This window comes from Moschus berezovskii, chromosome 18, assembly GCF_049115385.1.
Source record: "Moschus berezovskii isolate FMDL1 chromosome 18, NW_MosBer_1.0, whole genome shotgun sequence".
Lineage (NCBI taxonomy): Eukaryota > Metazoa > Chordata > Mammalia > Artiodactyla > Moschidae > Moschus > Moschus berezovskii.
The window spans coordinates 14,995,898-15,018,997 of NC_142477.1; the positions used below are offsets into that span (position 1 = coordinate 14,995,898).

The window sequence follows — 23,100 nt, forward strand, 5'->3', positions numbered from 1 at the left end:
TTTTCCAGGAGTCATGTACAGATGTGAGAGCTGGACCATAAAGAAGGCTGAGCGCTGAACAATTGATGCTTTTGAACTGTGGTGTTGGAGAAGACTCTTGAGAGTCCCTTGGACTTCAAGGAGCTCCAACCTGTCAATCTTGAAGGAAATCAGTCCTGAATATTCACTGGAAGGACTGATGTTGAAGCTGATGCTCCAGTATTTTGGCCACCTGATGTGAAGAGCCACTGGAAAAGACCCTGATGCTGGGAAAGATCGAAGGCAGGAGGAGAAGGGGGCGACAGAGGATGACACGGTTGGATGGCATCACCGACTCGATGGACATGAGTGTGGGAGACAGTCAAGGACGGGGAAGCCTGGTGAGCTGCAGTCCATGGGATCACAAAGAGTCAGAAAGAAGAGCAACTGCACAACAACAGTTGTACCCTTCAGGACTGTATGATTCTTCTTTCTATTTTCTGACTCTGTGTTACACCTGTTACTGAGTTCATTCTCCTGAGCATCTTTATGATTATGACCTTCAGCTCTTCATTGGGTAGATCATTTCTACTTCCCTCAGTTCTTCTTCTGAGGCTTTATCTTGTTCCTTTATTTGGAATATATTCCTCTGTCACTTCATTTTGCTTTACTGTCTGCTTTTATTTCTACGTATTAAGCAGGTCTGAAGTTACATTTCCTGATCTTGGAGAAGCGGCCTTGTGTAGATATCCTATGAGGCCCAGGAGCATACTCTCCTGTGGTCACCACACCTGTATGCTCTTGGGGTGCCTCCTTGTGGGCCATATGAGCCCTTCTTTTGGGGGGGGTGGCAACTACCATGGGTGCACTGGTAGGTGGACTGGACCGTGGTCTGGTTGGCTGCCAGGCCCTGTATGGATGCTACTGGCCGTGACACAGCTAGCTTCTCAGCCTAGGGAGAACCAGGAGTGAGGCTGACTGGCTGGTGGGCAAGTAAGCCCCTGGTGCCAATAAACTAGAAGGAGGACTCCAAAATGGCACTTGCTAGCACCAGTGTCTGCAAGGGAGAACCTGCTTCCCAAAGAGGCTGCTGCTAGCATCTCTGTCCCCAGAGGGAGTCTCAGCTGCCCCCTGCCTCTCTGAGACACTCTCTAAGATCATTAAGTGCTCTGACCCAGGCTCTTTTCAAACTATTGCTTCAGTGTTCAGTCTTGAAATGAGATTGTGAGTGAGCCCCTTAAGAGCAGAGTCCATGTTTCCTACAGCCCTGCAGCTCTCCCATCTGGAAGCTGGTCCTCCTGGTGCTGGGGAGTTGATGTAGGCTCCTTGGGGATAAGCTCTGCAATTCTGATGATCCTCACATACTATTCTTATATAATCAATGCTGCTGCTACTGCTAAGTCACTTCAGTCGTGTCCGACTCTGTGTGACCCCATAGACGGAAGCCCACCAGGCTCCCCCGTCCCTGGGATTCTCCAGGCAAGAACACAGGAGTGGGTTGCCATTTCCTTCTCCAATGTGTGAAAGTGAAGTCGCTCAGTCGTGTCCGACCCTTAGCGACCCCATGGACTGCAGCCTACCAGGCTTCTCCGTCCATGGGATTTTCTAGGCAATAGTACTGGAATGGCTTGCCATTGCCTTCTCCGAATCAATGCTGAGCAAAGATTAAATGCTATGTTTTGCTGGATTTTATCACTCCTAGCCAGATATGTATCTATGACAAAAGTCAAGCAACTCTAGAGGAACATATCTTAATATTCAGGTGGTGATAATCCAGTTGAAAATTTTAGCATGCCAAAAGTTCTCTGATGCTAATTTTTTTCCTGCTTCTTGCTTAGTTTCAAAATGAGAATGAGAACGTGGAGTGAACTGCAGCTTTTAACCTCTCAATTAATACGCCAGTATACTACAGTGTTATAAACACTGGTGAAGGTCAAAGAAATGCTGCTTTCTTTTTAGACTTTAATTTTGATTCATCCCCTAGACCAGGCTGATGCAATGGCTACTTGAAAACCTATAACTGTTGATTGAAGGACTTGAACGACTGAGTGCTTCTAATGTGACAAGTGATTATAACCCCAGCCACAAACACAGTTCCTTACTGACAAGTAACAGTTGAGACTGTTAATGGCTTTTCTGTCTTATGACAAAATACAGTGACACAGTCAACACTATTTCCTACACAACTGTTAAAATCTGAAAAAACACAAATGTACTTTTGAAACAGATGGATATGACAGAATGTCGACGTTGTGTGTTTAAAGTGATGTGAAAAGAATAATATAAGTTATCAAGACTTCAAAAATGGTAAGTATAGGATTCCTATAAGAGTCATTAACAATTATACAATGTTTGATCTTCACTAGAGTTGTCAAATTAGGGGTGGCTGAGAATCTCAGTTGGTGTCATTTCATTGTGGGTTTTCAGCACGGTCATTCCAGCTGCAGGATTCCAGAATAATTGCTCCAGTGTATTGGCAAGATGCAATGAGTTATACAGTTCAAACACATCTTGATTGGCACTTGCAATCTGACTCATCAAAATCATAGCATATTTAAGCTTGTGCATATTTAGAAATAAAACCTATAAATACATAGAAGGGAGAATCATAGCTATACATGTTCTTGTTTTCTCATGTGGTCACAAAATTTTGAGTAGTTTTGGGAGGAGGGCAAGTCTGCAAGCATTTTATGAATTAACTAGAGCAAACTGATATTACTCCCTTTTCCAATTATTAAATCATCTTCAATTCCAAAAAATTTATTTTCAATAAAATATTTTTATTTCATTAAAACAATTCTAGAAGGCCATGGGAATCTCAGATATACTATCATGATAGAATTGAGTGACAAATGGTGAGTTTAGTGCTAAGACCCAGCGTAATTCTTCTGGATGCATTTTAAGAGCAGTGAGAAGAGAAAATCCAACTGAAGTGCAGGTGGGAGATGAGGATATGGGCAATTACAAAAACCTTGCTTTGACCCCCAAATGAGTCACTATCTAAAAGAGCTAAACCACATAATAGGATGGGTGAGACTAAGCAGGAGAATTCTAAATGGGAAATGCTTGACTCAAGTGGATTCAACACTCCTTATTAAACTCATAAATCCAGACTGCTAAGCATTGAGGGAAAAGGTAAAGAAACCATGATAGGAAATGAGTATCTATTCCATGAAGAAATTTTCAGTCAATTTAAAGCATATATTTGAGATTATTTGTAGTAAAAGGAACCTCCCGTCAGCAAAAATTCAGACAGGAACAGACCTAATAGGACTATTTTCTGGATTGGCAATGTCGATATACACGACTTCATGGATAGTTTCTTCAAATGAGTTTTTAATTAGTTTTATCAAATAATCTTCTTTGACTATAGGACTGATAAAACTTTTTTTTCTCTTTAAGGCCCAATAGGGATGCTCACACAGATGGAAGGGATTCGTATAACAACCTCCCAAAACTTGACAGTTTTTTGATTTAGGGACAATACTTTCTTCTCTGAACGTCTCATGAACATAGACAATTATATCAGAGTGGACCATGGTTTTATTGTGTATGCATGTGTGTTTGCTTAAGAAAAACATCAACATACTCAGTTTCTAATGCCCAAAACAGGTATGCATTTCAATTAGAGATGTCCAAGGTCCACTAAAGCCATGTGAAGCTAAGTGAAGGACAGGAAAGCCTGGAGTGCTGCAGTCCATGGGGTCACAAAGACGCAGACATGACTGGGTGACTGAACAATAACAACTACTGAAGCCACGTGAAAAAGAAATCTGAGGCTTCCCTGGTGGCTCAGTGGGGAAGAATCCACCTCCCACGACAGGAGACACGGGTTTGATCCCTGATCCAGGAAGATCCCACGTGCCCTGGAACAACTCAGCCTGTGTGCCACAGATACCGAGGCTGTGAGTCAGAGCCTGGGAGCTTCAACTACTGAAGCCCGCGGACCCTGGAGTCCATAGCAACAGAAGCCACCGCAATAGGAAGCCCAGGCACCGCAACTGGGGAGTAGCCCTGCCTGCTGCAACCAGAGAAAAGCCGGGGTGCAGCAACAAAGACCCAGCACAGCCAAAAATAAAGACAGAAAATCAAGCCTGTGGCACTTTCCCTGACCTTGCTGGTGGCCCCAGGATAAGCCCTGCAGGCTCAGCCCACAGGAAGCCTCAGGGAAAGACTACCCCTCGACCCAGTCCTAAAAAAATAGATAAAAGAGAGAACCACATGGTTTCCTGCCAATGGAGAAGAGCATTTTACGGTAAGTACAACATTATAGAGTATAATTCAAGTCAACCATCTGTACTGTGCAATTATTCCATAAGTCCAATGGGGTTTCTCTATATTTGATATGGAAAAGTTCAAATCCTAATACTGAACTGTTGATTGAACCTATCTGGAGGTCTCAGGGTGCTTAAACAGAACCCCTGAAACTTCTTTTTATTGCACAATGATAGTATCTCGAATTAAATTAAATGAGAGAATATCCAAAAGCCTTGAAGTGCATCCTTTAAAGCCTTTAATAACAAAAGAAAACTTATTTAGCGTTTAGATGTAAAGGGAATGAAGTCAAGAAGTAGACCCTTGATAACAAAAGGTTTGCCCTGTTAATCTTATTTGATTACATTGAGGGACTTCCAGAAGTCGAAATTTAATTAAGGTTAGTGAATGTTTTGGTAAAATTGACAGCTCATGGATATACCAGCCCTGTGACTGGTGAAGATATGTTTTAAGTTACATACAATAAAATACCACTGGTTCTTAAATCTAACTGGGAACATTACTATTTGTGGTGGTGGCATTCCTTTGACATAAACCCTTTCTCTCTATTCCATTGGCATAAAAGCCCTCCTTCCTCACTTCTTCCATCCCTGGGAAAATCCTACTCAGTATTTAAGACGTGATTATTACTTCTTCCAGGAAGTCTTTTATGACAGTCCCTCCTGCTGTCTTTAGATTGGAAAGTATGAGCATGATGACTTGTTAAATGACATAGTTTGTCCCAAACACACAGTTGGTAAGGGAAGGTGGTAGATAAGCACTAAGTTTTCTCTGACTCTGTCACTGTTTTCTCTCCCATCCTCCCTGCATGCCTTGCTACGCAGAACTGAAGAGGCACAGATAAAGGATGTGGATCCATCATCAACACTTGGATTTGTAGCCACACTGAAACAACCACCACAAAATAACTTCATGAATCTGGGTCGTCTCCTGCATATGAAAAGTGAAAGTCGCTCAGTCCTGTCTGACTCTTTGTGACCCCATGGACTATACAGACCATAGAATTCTCCAGGCCTGAATACTAGAGTAGGTAGGCATTCCCTTCTCCAGGGGATCTTCCCAACCCAGGGATTGAACCCAGGTCTCCTGCATTGCAGGCGGATTCTTTACCAGCTGAACCACAAGGGAAGCCCAAGAATACTGGAATGGGTAGCTATCCCTTCTCCAGGGGAATCTTCCCAACCCAGGAATCGAACTGGGGTCTCCTGCGTTGCAGGCAGATTCTTTACCAACTGAGCTATCAGGGAAGCCTACATGCAGGTCACTAAAGTGGATGCTGGATTGTCAAGCCCATCTTATCAACATCCCAGGAGTCACCAAGTCATGAGTTATTTGTCAAATCAAAATTACTAGTAAGACTAGCTTTCCTTGTGGGGTGGGAAGACTGGAAACCATCTGCTGTCTTCCATCTCTTGACGATCAGACAGCAATGCTTCTCAGTGACATTTAGTAGTGTTGCCCAAAACCAAGGGTCATCGGGCACACTTGGAACTGTGTCTGTGCAGGTGTGAGTGCATGCTCAGTCATGTCCAGCTCTTTGTGACCCCATGGACTGTAGCCTGCCAGGCTCCTCTGTCCCTGGGATATCCCAGGCAACAATACTGGAGGGGGTTGTCTTTTCCTTCTCCAGGGGATCTTCCTGACCTAGGGATCAAACCCCTGTCTCTTGTGTCTCCTGCACTGGCAAGCAGACACTTTACCGCAGTGCCACTCGGGAAGCCCTAGACCCATACCAACCAACACTAGCTGTACGCGTTAGGAGGCCACTGCCTGACTTACTTGTCTCCTTTGCTTTTGGAGATGCCGACCAGCTTCTCGATGCCCCCGGCGTCCCGTAAGGCCTTGGCGTTCTCCATGTTCTTGGTGATCACCTCGTGAAGGGTGCAGCACACGGCCGTCACCGTGTCGTCCGACATGGCCTTGCTCGCTGCGTTGTTGCTGTTGTTCCCGCCCGGGAGCCGGTGGACCAGGTCTCGCATGGCGTATTTGCCTTCGGGAAAGAAGATGAAGGGAAGAGCTGAAATGTGGTCAGAACAGAGGAGGCGGGGACTGGGGTGAAAAAGAGAAGACAAGAGGCCACGCTAACACAACGCTGTCTGTTTTCGCCACTGATGATCCTCTACACGGGTACTGTGGGCACATACACAGACAGAACGTGGTGAGTGCATGGCTTGCGGTACTGGAGAAATGTGGGACTGACTCTCTGGACAAGTTATTTCAGGCCTCTGAGCCTCAGCTTTTCAAATCATGAAGCAAGAAGGACAGTACACCTACCCTCACTAGGTTGTGGCCAAGATTTAATGAGTAAATGTGTGGGAAGCACTGAACACACGGCGATGACCCTGGACTCAGGACTCAGGAGAGGTTAGTTATCAGTGGGTTCCTGCTTGCTATTCAAAGAAGTCGGGAAAACATATGGTGACTCTGATACAACCTCAAAAATCCCCTGATGGGAGCTATGTTGGCAACTGTATTATTTAACAAGTAAAAGTCAAAGCCGAAAAATGTATGTATATATGAAATCTGCATTCTGGTCCAAGAGAAACATTCAAAGCAGGAGAGGGAAACTTTACAAATAATATATAAAATGAGGTGTCCTTTGAACTAGGGCAACTGGGTGAACTGTTTGTCTCTCTGATGGGGTTTAATTGAATGGCTCTGCCATATAACATTTACTAATGTGATATGTTTTACTTCCTGTGAAAAAAATAAGGTAACATACAACTTTGTTTTCTTCATTTGCTTTATCAATCATGCTCCTCCCAATGATAGAGGTACTCACAGTGACATCTTTATGGAGTACTTTTAGTTTACAAAGCCATTTAGGTATTACCAATAACCCTCAAGACAATTAATTCATCCCACCTGCAGATTCCAGTTCTGTGCTACTGATTTACTTTTGGAACTAAGTACAAGAGTGGCTGCAGCAAAGTTGGCTCTTCTTAAATTTTCCAATTGGGTGGAATTGGCATGTGTCCAAAGTTCAACTCCTGCCTTGTCTCCCACCCCCTAATCAGAAATATTTAGGTAGCTCCTAAAACCCATTTGGAATATTCTTCCTCCTTACAACTCTCTAAAGGATGACTTCTTTGGCTATTTAAGTTTCTGGCACACGGAGCTGGGGGGCAGGAAATGGAACCCCATGGGAGGAGGCAATGATATCTTAATCCTCAGCAGTAATAAATAAAACATAGGACTTCATAATTTTAGTATCAGCTCTTATCCTATGTTTAGGTGGCTTATTTTAGCTTGAACATTAAAAAAAATTGCTGAAGTCTAAATTACTGAAATAGGAAATTGTCTTCATTCAACTGACGACAGCTGAGACGTGTCTGACAGGAACTCTGCCTGAAAACCCCCAAATGCAGCGTATTTATTTTCCAATGACAGCACTTAAAACAGGCTGGAGAAGATCCTTGGTACAAGATACTCCTCTGAGCATGTTGCTTTATCTGTTTATCTTTAAACTGCACTCACCTCTGGCTGCAAGTTTAATTCTGTTGAGCTCAGCATGCTGGTGACTTTATCATTAACCCCCACAATTCACTGTCAGACAAACTTGATTTACAAAAGTGTGAAGATGGGCAGGTTCTTTTCCTTTATCATGAAATTGATGGAGAGAGGAGACAACAAACTCGGTTCTCGTGCATACAGGGGCATTCCCACTTCTGAGTGAATATGGAAGACTGGTTCTGTGACCCTGGACATTGCCAAGGTTGAAAGCAAAACCAAGGAGAGGAAGAGGATTTGACTAGAGCATTTTTTAAAAAAGTTTATGTAGTGTGTATGCACTTTCAGTCCTGTCTGACTCTTTTAGACCCCACGGACCATAGCCCGCCCAGACTCCTCTGTCCACGGGATTCTCCAGGCAAGAATACTGGAGTGGGTTGCCATTTCCTCCGCCAGGGGATCTTTCTGACCCAGGGATAGAACCTGCATCTCCTGCATTGACAGGCAGATTCTTTGTGACCCCATGAATTGCAGCACGCCAGGCCTCCCTGTCCATCACCAACTCCCGGAGTTCACTCAAACTCATGTCCATCGAGTTGGTGATGCCATCCAGCCATCTCATCCTCTGTCCTTCCCTTCTCCTCCTGCCCCCAATCCCTCCCAGCATCAGAGTCTTTTCCACTGAGTCAGCTCTTCCCATGAGGTGGCCAAAGTGCTGGAGTTTCAGCTTTAGCATCAGTCCTTCCAATGAACACCCAGGACTGATCTCCTTTAGGATGGACAGGGTGGATCTCCTTGCAGTCCAAGGGACTCTCAAGAGTCCTCTCCAGCACCACAGTTCAAAAGCATCAATTCTTCGGCGATCAGCTTTCTTCATAGTCCAACTCTCACATCCATACATGACCACGGGAAAAACCATTGCCTTGACTAGACGGACCTTTGTTGGCAAAGTAATGTCTCTGTTTGTTAATATGCTGTCTAGGTTGGTCATAACTTTCCTTCCAAGGAGCAAGCGTCTTTTAATTTTATGACTGCAATCAGCATCTGCAGTGATTTTGGAGCCCAAAAAATAAAGTCTGACACTGTTTCCACTGTTTCCCCATCTATTCCCCATGAAGTGATGGGACCAGATGCCATGATCTTAGTTTTCTGAATGTTGAGCTTTAAGCCAACTTTTTCACTCTCACTTTCATCAAGAGGCTCTTTAGTTCTTCTTCACTTTCTGCCATAAGGGTGGTGTCATCTGAATGCCTTAGTTTATGTTATTATCATTTAAAAAATTACTTCAGGCAGAAAGTATGGTTTCCCAACCCGTGAGCTCTGAATGAGAAGCAAGGTCCCCATTATGTTCAAGTGGCAGAAACTGCTACTCTCCCCAACATAAAGGTCATTCTGTCTTGCTCAAATTCTCAACAGAAATGAATCCTTGGGTCAGTTCTTCTAAGTTAGCCTCTCATGAAAATAACTTTATCTCTGACTTTTGCAATACTGATATGAGATGACTGCTGGAAGGATTACAGTTATGTTAAAAACCACACAAACTACTGCTTCTGTTAGTGAGATACTAACTGCAACCTTGTAACTTTGCTTCCCTTCCTCCTCACACAGGTGTGTGTGGGCACCTCTGTTTGTAAATTGGGAGTAAAAACTAGTTTCTCTTTCTGCTTCTTTTTTTGGGTTTCTGTTTAGAGTTGGGCACACTGAGGTGAGTGGATGGACTCAGGAGACCTGACAAAGTGTGCTGCCCCAGAAGGGCACTCCTTGAGAACTTCACAATGGGCTAACAGAGCTTTGTTCTCACCAACTGTGCCTATTTCTTGATTATTTGCTTTTAACTGTCTGTATTTCAGGACTAAGTCTATTTCTGGTATTCATTTGTGCACTACCCATTGGTTTCCCTGTGGGTGGCGGGCAACGTTGAGCAGTGAGTGGCTTTATGGTCTAACCACCTGTGCTCCTGAATCCGTTCCTAAACTGACTGTCCATCACTCTGGATCACTGATACAGTCCTCTGTTTTTTCTTTTAATTTATTTATTTTGATTGGAGGCTAATTACTTTACAATATTGTGGTAGTTTTGCCATACATTGACATGAATCAGCTATGGGTGTACAGGTGTTCCCCATCCTGAACCCCCCTCCCTCCCCTTCCATCCCTCACGGTCATCCCAGGGCACCAGCCCTGAGCACCGTCTCATGCATTGAACCTGGACTGGTGATCTGTTTCACATATGCTAATATACATGTTTCAGTGCTATTCTCTCAGATCATCCCACCCTCACCTTCTCCCATGGAGTCCAAAAGACTGTTCTGTACATCTGTGTCTCTTTTGCTGTCTCGTATACAGGGTCATCGTTACCATCTTGATACAGGCCTCTGTTACAGCTGATCTTTGTGACCATGGTAACTCAGATCTCTCACACCAGCATCAGAGGTGTGCTCATGCTAAGCTGCTTCAGTCGTGTCCAGCTCTGCGCAACCCCATGGACGGCAGCCCACCAGGCTCCTCTGTCCGTGGGATGCTCCAGGCAAGAATACTGGAATGGGTTGCCATGCCCTCCTCCAAGGGATCCTCCCAACCCAGGGATCAAACCCGTGTCTCTTACATCTACTTGCGCTGGCAGGCGGCTTCTTTACCACTAGCACCGCCTCGGAAGGCCAACATTAGAGGAAAGATGTTTTAAGAAAAAGGTCAGCTGAGAACAGCCCTAGATCAGGAACATGACAACTCTTTCGTCTATGAGGCTTTAGCACCTCTTTGACATCCCTGTTTCTAGCGCCGCTAAACCTGACCTGTGAGTTTTTGCTGAGTTGTTCCAAATTAGTATTTTTCTTCCATTTTTTATGGTGGTAAAATACACATAATAAAATTTACAATCTTTCCCATTTTTACATGTACAGTTCAGTGATTCTGAGTAAATTCATACTGTTTTGCAAACATTGCCACTGTATATCTCCAGAGCTCTTCATCTTGCAAAACTAAAATTCTATTAAACTCTACTTAACCTTTAAACAATAACTCCCCGTCCCTCCATCCACTAACAACCAACATTCTACTTTCTATCTCTGTGATTCCGACAACTCTTTTTGTTGTTGTTCAGTTGCTAAGTCAGGTCCTTGTGACCCCGTGGACTGCATGGCGCCAGGCCACCCTTCCTTCACTGTCTCCTGGAGTTTGTTCAAACGCGTGTCCATTGAGTTGACAACTCGAAGCATCTTATGTAAGTGGAATCATACTGTGTGTCTTTATTTTCCTCAGCATAACGCTTCCCGGTGTCACTCGTATTGTAGAATATATCAGAATTTCCTTTTCAAAACGTCTGGATGCTATTCCATTGTATGCATATACCATGTTCTGTTTATCCATTCATCTACTCCAGGACACTGGGCTTGCTTCTTTATTTCTTACTGTGAATGATGCTACTATGAGCAGAAGTGTAAAAATATCCTTTCTCTTTCAGTCTACGTGTCTGTGGATCTAAAATGAGTCTCTTGTAGACAGCACATAGTTGGATCATAGCTTTTTTTGCTTTCCATTCTGCCAACCTCTGTCTTTGGATTGCAGAGTTAAACCCTTTTGTATTTAAAATAATTATTGTAAGAAGGGGGGACCTTAACGTGTGTTGTTTTTCTATTTTTTTTTTCCTACATGCCTTCTAGGTTTTTTGGTCCCTCATTTCCCAAATTATGCTCCTCAGTGTTTGATTTTTTCTTTTTGCAGTGAAATGTTTTAAGCCCTTTCTCATTTCCTTTGGTGTATATTTTGTAACTATTTTCTTAGTGGTTACAGTGTGGACTACATTTAACATACTAAAATTGTAACAGTCTAATTTAAATTTATACCAATTTAACTTCAATAATGTACAAAACCCCTGCTTGTTTACAGTTACACCCCAACACTTTCAGTTACAAAACTATACAAATATATACAAACTATACTTTCAGATACAAATCTAAATCTTCACTTGTGTCCAAAAATATAAAATGATGGTTGTTTTATCAATGCATCATTTTCATAAAGTATAAAGAAAATAAAACACAGACTTTAAGCCAAAGGTACAAGAATACTAGCTTTTAGACTAATAATTTAAAAAAATGTATTATTTTCTTGAATCATGTAAAAAACAAAAAGTGGAGTTACAAACTGGTTTTACAATAATACTAAGCTACTGTAATTATCCAGTGTTTTCAAGTCTTTGTCTAGCAATTCTGCCATTTGGTCTTTCTCAGGGAAGCTTCTGTTGGTTCATTTATTTTTCCTTGAAATGGGCTATAATTCCCGATTTCTTTGTATCCACTGTGCTTTTGCTGTTGTTCAAAACTAGACATTGCAACCTAACAATGAAGCAACCCTGGAAATCAGATTCTTCCCCTTCCTGAGGTTTGCTGGCTTTTGTTTTTTAATTGTAGGATGTCTGTTTGCTGAGGTGTCAACCTTAGGTCTCAGGTCTTTCCTGAACCTGTACCTTTCTCTGGGCATGCATGGTGACTTTCTAATTTTCTCCACATGGGCATTTGTTTTGGAATGTCTTAATATCTGACTTCCAAAAGGGGAAAAAGACAGCAATGAAGGGGGAGGGAAGGGCACCAACCCCTTAACTCCCGGAAGCCAACTCAGCTGGAAAGTGAGGGGTGTTCAACAAATGGGGGTGCACAACAACAGCTGCCTCTGTGTCTGTGACTCCATGATCAGTAACAGCGATCCAAACACAGATCCCCCAATATCCGGAGGACAGAGTCTTCGCTGCCCACCCTAGCTCCCACCAGCCGCATACAAGCTGCTCTGTGAACACATGTATAGCTTCCTGCTGAGGGCTGGAGATAAGAAAAGGGTAGCTGCTACTCTGCTAAGAGCTGACAATGACCTAAAATAACCATAATCTACCATCCAAGCTTTCCTCTGATGGTTGCAAGCCCTCATCAGACTCCAGAGTTCCAAAATAGTTACACTGGACAGATTCTGCCAGTGAGGTTGCTGTCTGTGTAGGGGTACAGAATCCTACTACCCACCATCTCCCAGAATCTTCTCTCTGCTCTGAATTTACATGGCTCAGGGGTTGAACATGTGAATGCTGATTTCCCTGTGACTGTGCATCTACAGGTTTAGTGTGAAAAGAGTCTTTCTCTCCTTTGCCAAAGGAAAATTATTAGTCCTGACTAAGGATCAGGACAGCGAGGCCTGGCGTGCTGTGATTCATGGGGTCGCAAAGAGTCGGACACGACTGAGCGACTGAACTGAACTGAACTGAAGGATCAGCAGGACAGTACTCTGTGGGTGGTCACAGCTCTGTCTGCAATGCACACAGCTAGTTCCTTTTTCTCCTTCCTTTCTTGGAAAGGAGCTTTTCTTGTTTGGAGCTTAATGTTTCCTAAAAATGTGCCACTTTAAAGATATCTAACATAAACAGTTTATGAAAGCAAATGTAAAACATCTCTATTTTAAATCTGGCTTATGTGGTTTTTCAGACCAAAGAGGAGAGGCATTCAAGATGGCATAGTTGGGTTATTGAAAAAGTCTGCACACTTGTTTACACAGGAAAGTTCTGAACCGAGCTGCAGCTATCTTCTGTCTTTAGGCACTAAGAACTCATATCTTGTGTCTCCTGATAGCTCTTTTTGAAATTGCCTTCCCCAAATCTGCACCCCATAGTCAAACTAATAAAACTTTAAAAAAATGTATTTTATATCTAAACCATCTCTGGCATTTCCCAGGGTGCTACTGGGTAACATCAAAGAGCTTTCTTCATCATCTTATGAGATAGGGGATGCTAGAAATAATTAGGTACTTTTGGCATTCTGTAAGTTTTTATTTGGCTTATTACTATTGTAAGAGCTGTCCTATTTATAAAGCCTTCAGTTAAAAAAAAAAAAAAAGACCTGGCAAATGAAAAAAAGAGAAACTCAACCTCCTCAAGGATGACATGTCTTATAAAGATGCTTCAGCAGTTATGAGCCTTTCAGTTTGGTAAGAGGTATGCTCTCTTTCACGATAAAGAATGGCATGATCATGGCCAATGAGTTTTTAAAAGAAATATTCTATTTCTAGGTTTAAAAGGCCCTTTTCAGTTGGTGGGAATCCTAACACTCTTCGTGGGACAAGTTAAAAGATCCTGGAGAGTTTTCAGTGCCCTCACTGTCTGTAATATATACTAACTCTAATGGGAGTCACTGACTAGCTTCTTCATTTTTTGAGTTTTTTTTTGGGGGATGTACCAAATTTTTACTATCCTTTCCTATCATGTGTTACAAATCAACAACAAAAAATGACTCTCCAAATAAACATAGTTAAAAGTCATGAAGAAGAAATTCACAGAAGAATTAAAAAGTTCAGTCTTCTAAGAACCAAAGAAATGCGTTAAAATGATCCTCTTTCCTAAGAGTTCTTGTCACAAGGAAAAAACATATATATAGCTGAAACTCCAATACTTTGGCCACCTGATGTGAAGAACTGACTCATTGGAAAAGACTCTGATGCTGGGAAAGATTGAAGGCATGAGAAGGGGACGACAGAGGATGAGATGGTTGGATGGCATCACCAACTTGATGGACATGAGTTTGAGCAAGCTCTGGGAGTTGGTGATGGACAGGGAAGCCTGGTGTGCTACAGTCCATGGGGTCGAAAACAGTCGGATACAACCGAGCAACTGAACTGAACTGATATTATATTTCTATTTCATTAATGCTGTATCTGACCCTGATGCTGGTAAAGACTGAAGGCAAAATGAGAAGGGGGTGGCAGAGAATGAGATGGTTAGATAGCATCACTAACTCAATGGACAGGAATTTGAGGAAATTATGGGAGACACTGAAGGACAGAGAAGCCTGGCATGCTGCAGTCCAGGGAGTTGCAAAGAGTTGGACGTGACTTAGCAACCGAGCAACAATAATGTTGCAGCTATATGAGATGATGGATATTCACCAAACCCACTGACTGACTAACTTCTTATAATACTTAACTTGTCTCGAGTTTGATATTGTTGGTTGTGATGAGAAAATACTCAGAGCAACTCGGCCTTATCATCAGCACGTGGTTTCTGATTTTTTCTCACGCTCTCCTAAACACCCTGCCAGAGCCACAGGTCAGTAACTGGGTCTCTTAGAAGAAACATCAAAAGAGCCTGATCAAAGAACTCTAACGTGTACCATTAACACGACACAATGGAAAACAGGCTCTTGGTTACACACAGTCCTGTAAAGCTGACAGACTCACAACTAACGAACGTTTTTCAGACTACCAAGAGATAGAATCAGGGTTCCAGAACTCACTCACTGTGAGAATCTGGACTTCAAACTAACCCAAGATCAAGAGAACAAGGACTAATCACCTAGACTAAATGAAACAAGTTGTGGTTAATGTCTCCCATTTTGAACTAGGATTTTTATAAAATCCTTCTTTCTGGCTCCTCAGTCTTTTCTGCTTGATTTAACAGGTTATGCTTATAAAAAACTAGGTGAAATTCTCTTTTAGTGGAATCTCATTCTAATTAATTCTTCAAAATTCAGGAAAAAAATCTCTTAAAAATTTTAATACACAATAAGCTGTCAGGAAAAGGTAATAATAATAATAATCCCTTTAGTGTAATACTATATGTTGAGTGATCCTGTCTGTACCACTGAAAATAATAGTTAAATAATATAAAAAATGCCCCATGTCTAATCGACTTACCTTCTTTGACTACAAGTTTTTATAGACTGAACTAGAATCTGTCCTCCTTTCTACTAGAACATAACTGAAAAAAATCAAATCTGTATCCATGACCATACCATAGGTGTCATGTATAAAGGCATGACAAGTCCTTAAAAACAAGTAGATTTCATATATGGGATTGACATCTACAGTATCCTCCTAGGACACTAGGTTGGCTTGCGTCGCATGGCTTAAGGTATCCTAGCCCTACAGTCAACATGGCCAGGAGCACTGGACACTTGGAGCTCACAGAGATGGAATAATCCCCGAGTTACAGGTCATGGAGGCAGAGACGGGCAGAAGTGCCTTGGCCAGTCAGTGCTGGGTCACAGACCCCAGTAGACGAGGAGAAAGGAAAGAAAAGATTTCTGCAACATAAAGGAAACAAGATTACAGACCTCAGATCTACAAACAAAACAAAAGTTAACTTAAGATTTATCATCAATAGGTCATGAGATGCTTGGATAGCGTCACCGACTGACTGGACGTGAGTTTGAGTGAACTCTGGGAGTTGGTGATGGGCAGAGAGGCCTGGCGTGCTGTGGTCCATGGGGTCACAAAGAGTCGGACACGACTGAGCGACTGAACTGAACTGAACTGAAGTCTAGTTTTGATAATCATGAACAGAGGTCTCTGTGAATGAACCCACATTGTTTGATACACCTATGTCTGGACAACTGGTCAACCATCAAATTAATGGTCAGAACTGAGGAAACTGCTCAACCACAAACATCAGTGGTTAAATCTGTGCAGTCGGGTAAGAATTCCAACAGCAGGAAGGACTGAGGAGGAAGCCTAGCACCTTGTTCTGACTCCGTCATGAACGCCTACATCATGTGTTCATCAAAACTCAGAGCCAGGGAAACAGCACGGCAAGAAACCAGTGCAGGGAAAGAAATCCAAAAAGCAAAAAGGAAAAGAAACACAGGCTCACCCTTCTAGCCCTAGCCCCAATTAACCTAATCTTTAATAATTTTCTGCAATCAACTTCATCTCTGATGTTTGCAACATTGATATATGACACAGGGGCTGATTATCTTGTGAAAAAACTGCTGTCTGTTCACCACGAATGGATTAAACGTGACCTTACAAACCGTGCTAAATTTGTGCTTTTTAAATTTTAAACATGGAAGGGTGGTTTTTCTTAAGCCTGGGTCCCTTGCAACAATTTGTTATTAATAGTAAACACCCCTTTCTCTTGATGCTTTTGTCTGTGTACTTTCCTTTCTCAGACTGGAAAGTCGCTGCGGCAATACTAACCCTTGGTTTAATCACGCCAGCACCCCTTTCCCCAGAATGAGAGCCGTTCATCTCTACATCTGCCCCTTTGCTCCATTAAGTAAAAAAAAAGAAAATTAATGAAATGCACTGATTTTTAAAAAATGAACCTTCTTTTATGTATCTGCTAGTTGCTTCCATTGATTAACGATCTATCCAAATAAACAGAGAGAAAGGAAAAGTCACAGTAAGAAGAGATTAGCTGGAGACGAGGAACCAGTGGTTGCTGTGGGTAGAGGCTGAGACAAATTCCAGAAGAAACACTAAAGGTCCTTATGCTTTTTTTTCTAACAACTATGATTTGGAAACAAAACAAAACAAAAACAAGCACAACCTTATGAGACATACCAGAATCTATTTCACAGGCCAGAATTGGTAAGCAGTTAGTTTGAGAAAATGATTCAGGCAGTAACTCAACCCTCTAAATAGAAATAATGTTGAGTAAAGCAAATCTTACAGGTGTGCAGTATATAGTATGCAGTTCTTCCCAGAGTTATCACCTCCAAATGAATAACCAATTCCCTCTGTTTGGAAGACAAAAGGAATTGTATTTTTCAGCACCTTAAGATCTTATGCAAAGGATTTCAGTGAATCAGGCTCTGAGAAATTCTCACATTGTTGAAATGTCAAGAAGTAAGATAATGAGCAGAAATATGGACAAGAAGGTGGCAAAGATATGCCTGTTTAATTTGTATAAGAATCATTCTAAAAAAAAATTGCAGTTAATTAACAGGGGGTTTCTGAAACACCTTTTTGAACTAGAAATAAAGTAACAGTTGAGAAATACTGAAAATGAGGCAAGTAGCTGGTATAATATGCTTCAATAGGAAGTAAATAATTTGATGAAATATTGAGCCTGATAGCAAAAAGTTATTATCTCAGTTTGTTGCCCCATTTTGAAAGCAGAAAGGAAGTAAAGGTACAAATCTAAACACTGATGATTCTAGCTTCAGGGGAGAAACCTAGGAACGTTTTTTATTTTTAGGTAAAGATTGCTATCTAACACAGACCCAGTAACTCTCCCAGGACAAAAATTTCAGAGGGTAGTGTCAGGGCTATAGAAGTGGCTTCCCAAGTGGCTCAGTGGTAAAGAATCTGCCTGCCAATGCAGGAGGTGCAAGAGATAAGGGTTCGATCCCTGGGTCGGGAAGATCCCCTGGAGGAGGCAATGGCAACCCACTCCAGTATTCTTACCTGGGAAATCCCAAGGACAGGGAAGCCTGGCGGGCTGCAGTCTACGGGTCCGCAAAGAGTCAGACACGACTGAGTGACTGAACTGAACTGAACTGAACTGATCTGCTCTTGAGAAATCTGTATGCAGGTTAGGAAGCAACAGTTAGAACTGGACATGGAACAACAGACTGGTTCCAAATAGGAAAAGGAGTACATCAAGGCTGTATATTATCACCCAGCTTATTTAACTTATATGCAGAGTACATCATGAGAAACACTGGGCTGGAAGAAGCACAAGCTGGAATCAAGATTGCCACGAGAAATATCAATAACCTCAAATATGCAGATGACACCACCCTTATGGCAGAAAGCAAAGAAGAACTAAAGAGCCTCTTGATGAAAGTGAAAGAGGAGAGTCAAAAAGTTGGCTTAAAGCTCAACATTCAGAAAACTAAGATCATTGCGTACAGTCCCATCACTTCATGGCAAATAGATGGGGAAACAGTGGAAACAGTGTCAGACTTTATTTTTTGGGGCTCCAAAATCACTGCAGATGGTGATTGCAGCCATGAAATTAAAAGACACTTACTCCTTGGAAAGAAAGTTACGACCAACCTAGACAGCATATTGAAAAGTAGAGACATAACTTAGCCAACAAGGGTCTATCTAGTTAAGGCAATGGTTCTAGTAGTTATGTATAAAAATGCGAGTTGGACTATAAAAAAGCTCAGTGCCGAAGAATTGATGCTTTTGAACTGTAGAGTTGGAGAAGACTCTTGAGAGTCCCTTGGACTGCAAGGAGATCCAACCTGTCCATCCTAAAGGAAATCAGTCCTGAATATTCATTGGAAGGACTGATGTTGAACCTGAAAGTCCAATACTTTGGCCACCTGATGCTAAGAACGGACTTATTTGAAAAGATCCTGATGCTGAGAAGGACTGAAGGCAGCAGGAGAAGGGGACGACAGAGGATGAGATGGCTGGATGGCATCACCTACTTGATTGACATGAGTTTGAGTGAACTCCAGGAGTTGGTGATGGACAGGGAGGCCTGGCGTTCTGCAGTCCAGGGGGTCGCAAAGAGTCGGACATATCTGAGTGACTGAACTGAAATGGGAAGGAAATCATTAAAGAGGGGTTATATGTACATATATGGGCTTCCCTGGTGGCTCAGTGGTAAAGAATCTGCCTGCCAAAGCAGGAGATGAGGGCGGCAAAAGTCTCAAGTTTGGTCCCTGGGCCGGGAAGATCCCCTGGAGAAGGAAATGGCAACCCACTCTCTAGTATTCTTGTTGGGGAAATCCCAAGGACAGAGGAGCCTTGTGGGCTACAGTCCATGGGGTCCCAAAGAGTCGGACATGACTAAGCGACTAAACAACAACAACACATGTATATGTATAGCTGATTCACTTTGCGTCCAGTAAAAACTAACACAACATTGTACAGAAACTATATTCCAATGAAAATTAACCAAGAAACAATTAGGAGTCTGCATATGACAGAAAAGTTATTCTCCGAACATCTTATTATCCAGTATGAACAGTCTCTGCTAGCTTATTTTCAAAATCAGCAGAGACTTGGAGTGTGCTTGTTAGCAGGTATAGACCATTAGCTTGTTTGAAGGCAGGAAGAGTCAGTGGTCCTCCTTTGGGCTAGCACAGTTCCATGAGCTGCCTGGAGGTCTCATGGTGACAAACTGCAAAAGTCAAATGCGGGGTGCTGAGAGGTGGGCGGGGACTGGAATAAATAGCCCTGGTCGGGGAATGACTTGGGAAAGAACACAGAACCATCTGGTGGTTCTGATCTTTCTCCAGGAAGTTAGACCAGAGCAAAGTCAGAGAGGACCCCGGGACTTCACAGGGGTGTCCCCTTAGCCACCGTGGGTGATATTCTGGGTGTTAAGAGACCCATTTCCATCAGGAATTCATTTTCTCACACTTCTCCAGGCCCGAAGTCTGAAATCAAGGTGTCAGCAGCGCCACCGTCTGAGGGCTTCTGGAATTTACTGACTTGCGCCTGCACAGGGCTCCAGGCTCCGCCTCCAACCACACAGGGGCCACCTCTTCTGAGTTTCCAGGTCAAACCCAAAACCTGTCTCTTTGAGGACACATATTATTGGTTTCAGGGTCCACCTGGGTGATCAGGATGCTCTCCTCTCAAGATCCTGAACTTGATTACATTTGCAAAGACTTTTTCCAAATAAGGTCACACGCACACACTCTAGGGACTTGGACGTAGACATCTATTTGGGGATACACTGTTCAATTCACTTCTTCCTTTCTCTTTGCCCTTCATGTTTCTTAAAGAACATGCTTCCCCCGTATCTGTCTTCTCTTCTTTCTTTCCTTCCTTAACTGGAGATTCAGGACATCCATCCTTGCTGGTTCTAACCAGAAACATTAAAATGGGAGCTGACCCCTGTCCTGTGGTGAAGGGCAGAGGGGCCGCTTACTAAGCAGCTGACAGGGCTCCGTGGGGTGAAACGGGGTAGAGACAGGAATGCTGCTGCTCACAGCTGTTGCTGTGCATCTCCCTCACCCTACTCCTATGCTGAGATCCTAGACCCTGTTCCTCCAGAATGGGGTCTTATCTGCAAGTGAAGTCATGCCGATGTCATTATTGAAGATGAGGTCATACTGGAACAAGGTAGGTCCCTACTCTAGTACGAGTGGTGTCTTTATAAAAGGGAGAAACTCAGAGAAAGACACATATACAGGGAGCATGTTTGCTAAGTCGATTCAGTCGTGTCCGACTCTGTGAAACCGTATGGACTGTAGCCCACCAGGCTCCTCTGTCCATGGGGATTCTCCAGGCAAGAATACTGGAGGGGGTTGCCATGCCCTCCTCCAGGGCATCTTCCCGATCCAGGGATTGAACCCACATTTCTTATATCTCTTGGATTGGCAGGTGGGTTTTTTACCACTAGTGCCACCTGGGAAGTCCATATACAGGGAGAACACCATGTAAAGATGAAGGCAGAGATCAAGGTCATGCTTCTACAGTTCAAGGAACTCGGAAGAGGGCCAGAATATACCAGAAACTGGGGGAGAGGCCTGAGACCGATTCTCCAGCCCAGCCTCAGAAGGAACCAGCCCTGCCTACTGATACCTTCTCACCTCCAGAACCCTGAGACAATAATATCTGTGGTTCTATCCACCCAGTGAGTGGTACTTTCTTAGAGCAGCCAAAGAAAACGAATACACTGGGCAACATCCATTTGGATTTAGGCTCAGGTTTAGAGCAGCTCCTTTGACGAGGAGACCACAGGTAACAGTTAGCTATCTCGTTTTATTTGACAAATAGTCACATATCCTCTGTTGTATGTGATCCTCTGCAATCTGCAATTTCACTTTTAGTGCACTTAGAAATCTTGAAGGACCTCCCCACCTTCCAGGTCCCTAAGATTAGAGTTGGAGACAAAATAAGCAAAGTCAAATTAAGGTTACCTAAATAAAAATGATGGTTCAGCCATGACACCAGCTGTGATCATCACTGCCCTTACCCCTGGATTCTGCTTCGTCCTACTCTGTGAGAAGGAAAACTGGCTCTGCGTTCCCCGGAGTCAACAGTACACAGGTCTGGCTCAGGACACAAAGATGAGCTCCAGGCTGATCTCTCTAGAAGGTCCTGAGCAGCAGCAGAAAGCCCAGGTGTCTTCCTGGGGGTACTCTCTCACGTGACCGAGAACAGAAAGTCAAGTTCAAATTCTGTCCTCATGAATTTCAGGAGCGTTAATAGATTTCATTTGGGTGACTACCTCTGTGTAGAAGGTCATGGCTCTCTCTGGGAAGTGAGTGATGGTAAAGGGTGTCTACTCTGGAAATGAAAGGCTGAGCTCTGCATGCTGCAGAGAAGCAGAGGAAACTGCAAGGCACACCTCCACCCGTCCAGGGAGGTGATACACACAAAGGAGCTGGGACAATGATTCTGAAGGACACAGGAAATAAGTCACGTCAGATTCACTTCCCTACCAACAGCAAGACATAAAAAGTGCTTCCTGTTCCCCCCACCCCCATATGAAAGGGATTATGCCAGGCTCTGGGTTTATAGCCAGGCCAGGAACAACCAAGGGGTTTCTCATCTACCCAAGGGAGGGATGGAAGGTGTGCAGAGTTAGGACAGGAAGCATATGTCAATATTGTGACTGTGCTCATTGAGAGGGCCATAAAAACAGGAAAATCAAATCTATCTGATCTGTGGATAGATTTATCCAAATCTGCTCGATCCTGTGGAAGAGGTCTGAATATGCCTCAATAAATGCAAATGAGTATGATTTTCATCCCAGAAGAATTAACTGGGGGGCTTCCCTGATAGCTCAGTTGGTAAAGAATCCGCCTGCAATGCAGGAGATCCCAGTTCGATTCCTGGGTTGGATAGATCCACTGGAGAAGGGATAGGCTACCCATTCCAGTATTCTTGGGCTTCCCTTGGAGCTCAGCTGGCAAAGAATCTGCCTGCAATGCGGGAGACCTGGTTCGATTCCTGGGTTGGGAAGATCCCCTGGAGAAGAGAAAGGCTACCCACTCTAGTATTCTGGCCTGGAAAATTCCAAGGACTGTATAGACCATGGGGTTGCAAATGGTGGCTCAGATGGTAAAGAGTCTGCCTGCTGTGTGGGGGACCCTGGGTTGGGAAGATCCCCTGGAGAAGGAAATGGCAACCCATGCCAGTATTCTTGCCTGGAAAATCCCATGGATGGGGGAGCCTGGCAGATTACAGTCCATGGGGTCACGAAGAGTCAGACATGACTGAGCAACTTCATTTCTTCTTCTTAGAATTAACTGGGAGCATGCGTCAGTGTGTGTCACTCTGCCTCTGACCACATCCATGGCACCCCCTCCCTTACCAGATGAAACACACTCATCTGGGACTGGCTGTCAGAACCTCTGCAGGTTGTGGGAGCTCTCTCCTCCCTCCGGGAGATCCTCTTGTAATTCTGTGAATACTGCATAGGAGTTGAGTCTCCGGGGTGTAACTACTGTTGTTCCTGCTCTTGTTCCCCTGTGGTTTGTCCCTTTGTCTGGTTACCTCTGACTTGTCCAGACTCGGCTCGGGGGTCACATAGTTTAGGAGGTTGCTCCCGTATCCTCTTCTCCCAAAGATGCTCCAGCTCCCCTGCCCCCTCCAATCCAAGCCTATCTCTTGTAGAACGCAAGGGTCTGTTCATCTCAGTAACCTCCTTGAGGACCTTATCACCTGAGCTCCTGGTACCTGGGACTGGCCTGGATGGAGGCAGGCATTCCACAAACACTGCACTGAACAATGCACCACCCAAGCCCTG

The 23,100-nt window shown here is 43.5% G+C and overlaps 1 protein-coding gene across 3 annotated transcripts in view; it reads right to left on the reverse strand.

Moving 5' to 3' along the window:
* The window catches only part of CTNND2 (catenin delta 2), a 487,037-nt gene that overhangs the window by 46,376 nt on the left and 417,561 nt on the right, over positions 1-23,100 (reverse strand). For all 3 annotated transcript variants that reach the window (XM_088827634.1, XM_088827633.1, XM_088827632.1), the window contains one exon: positions 6,013-6,223. In XM_088827634.1, the coding sequence (XP_088683760.1) occupies positions 6,013-6,223 (211 nt within the window). The remainder of the gene's footprint in view (positions 1-6,012; positions 6,224-23,100) is intronic.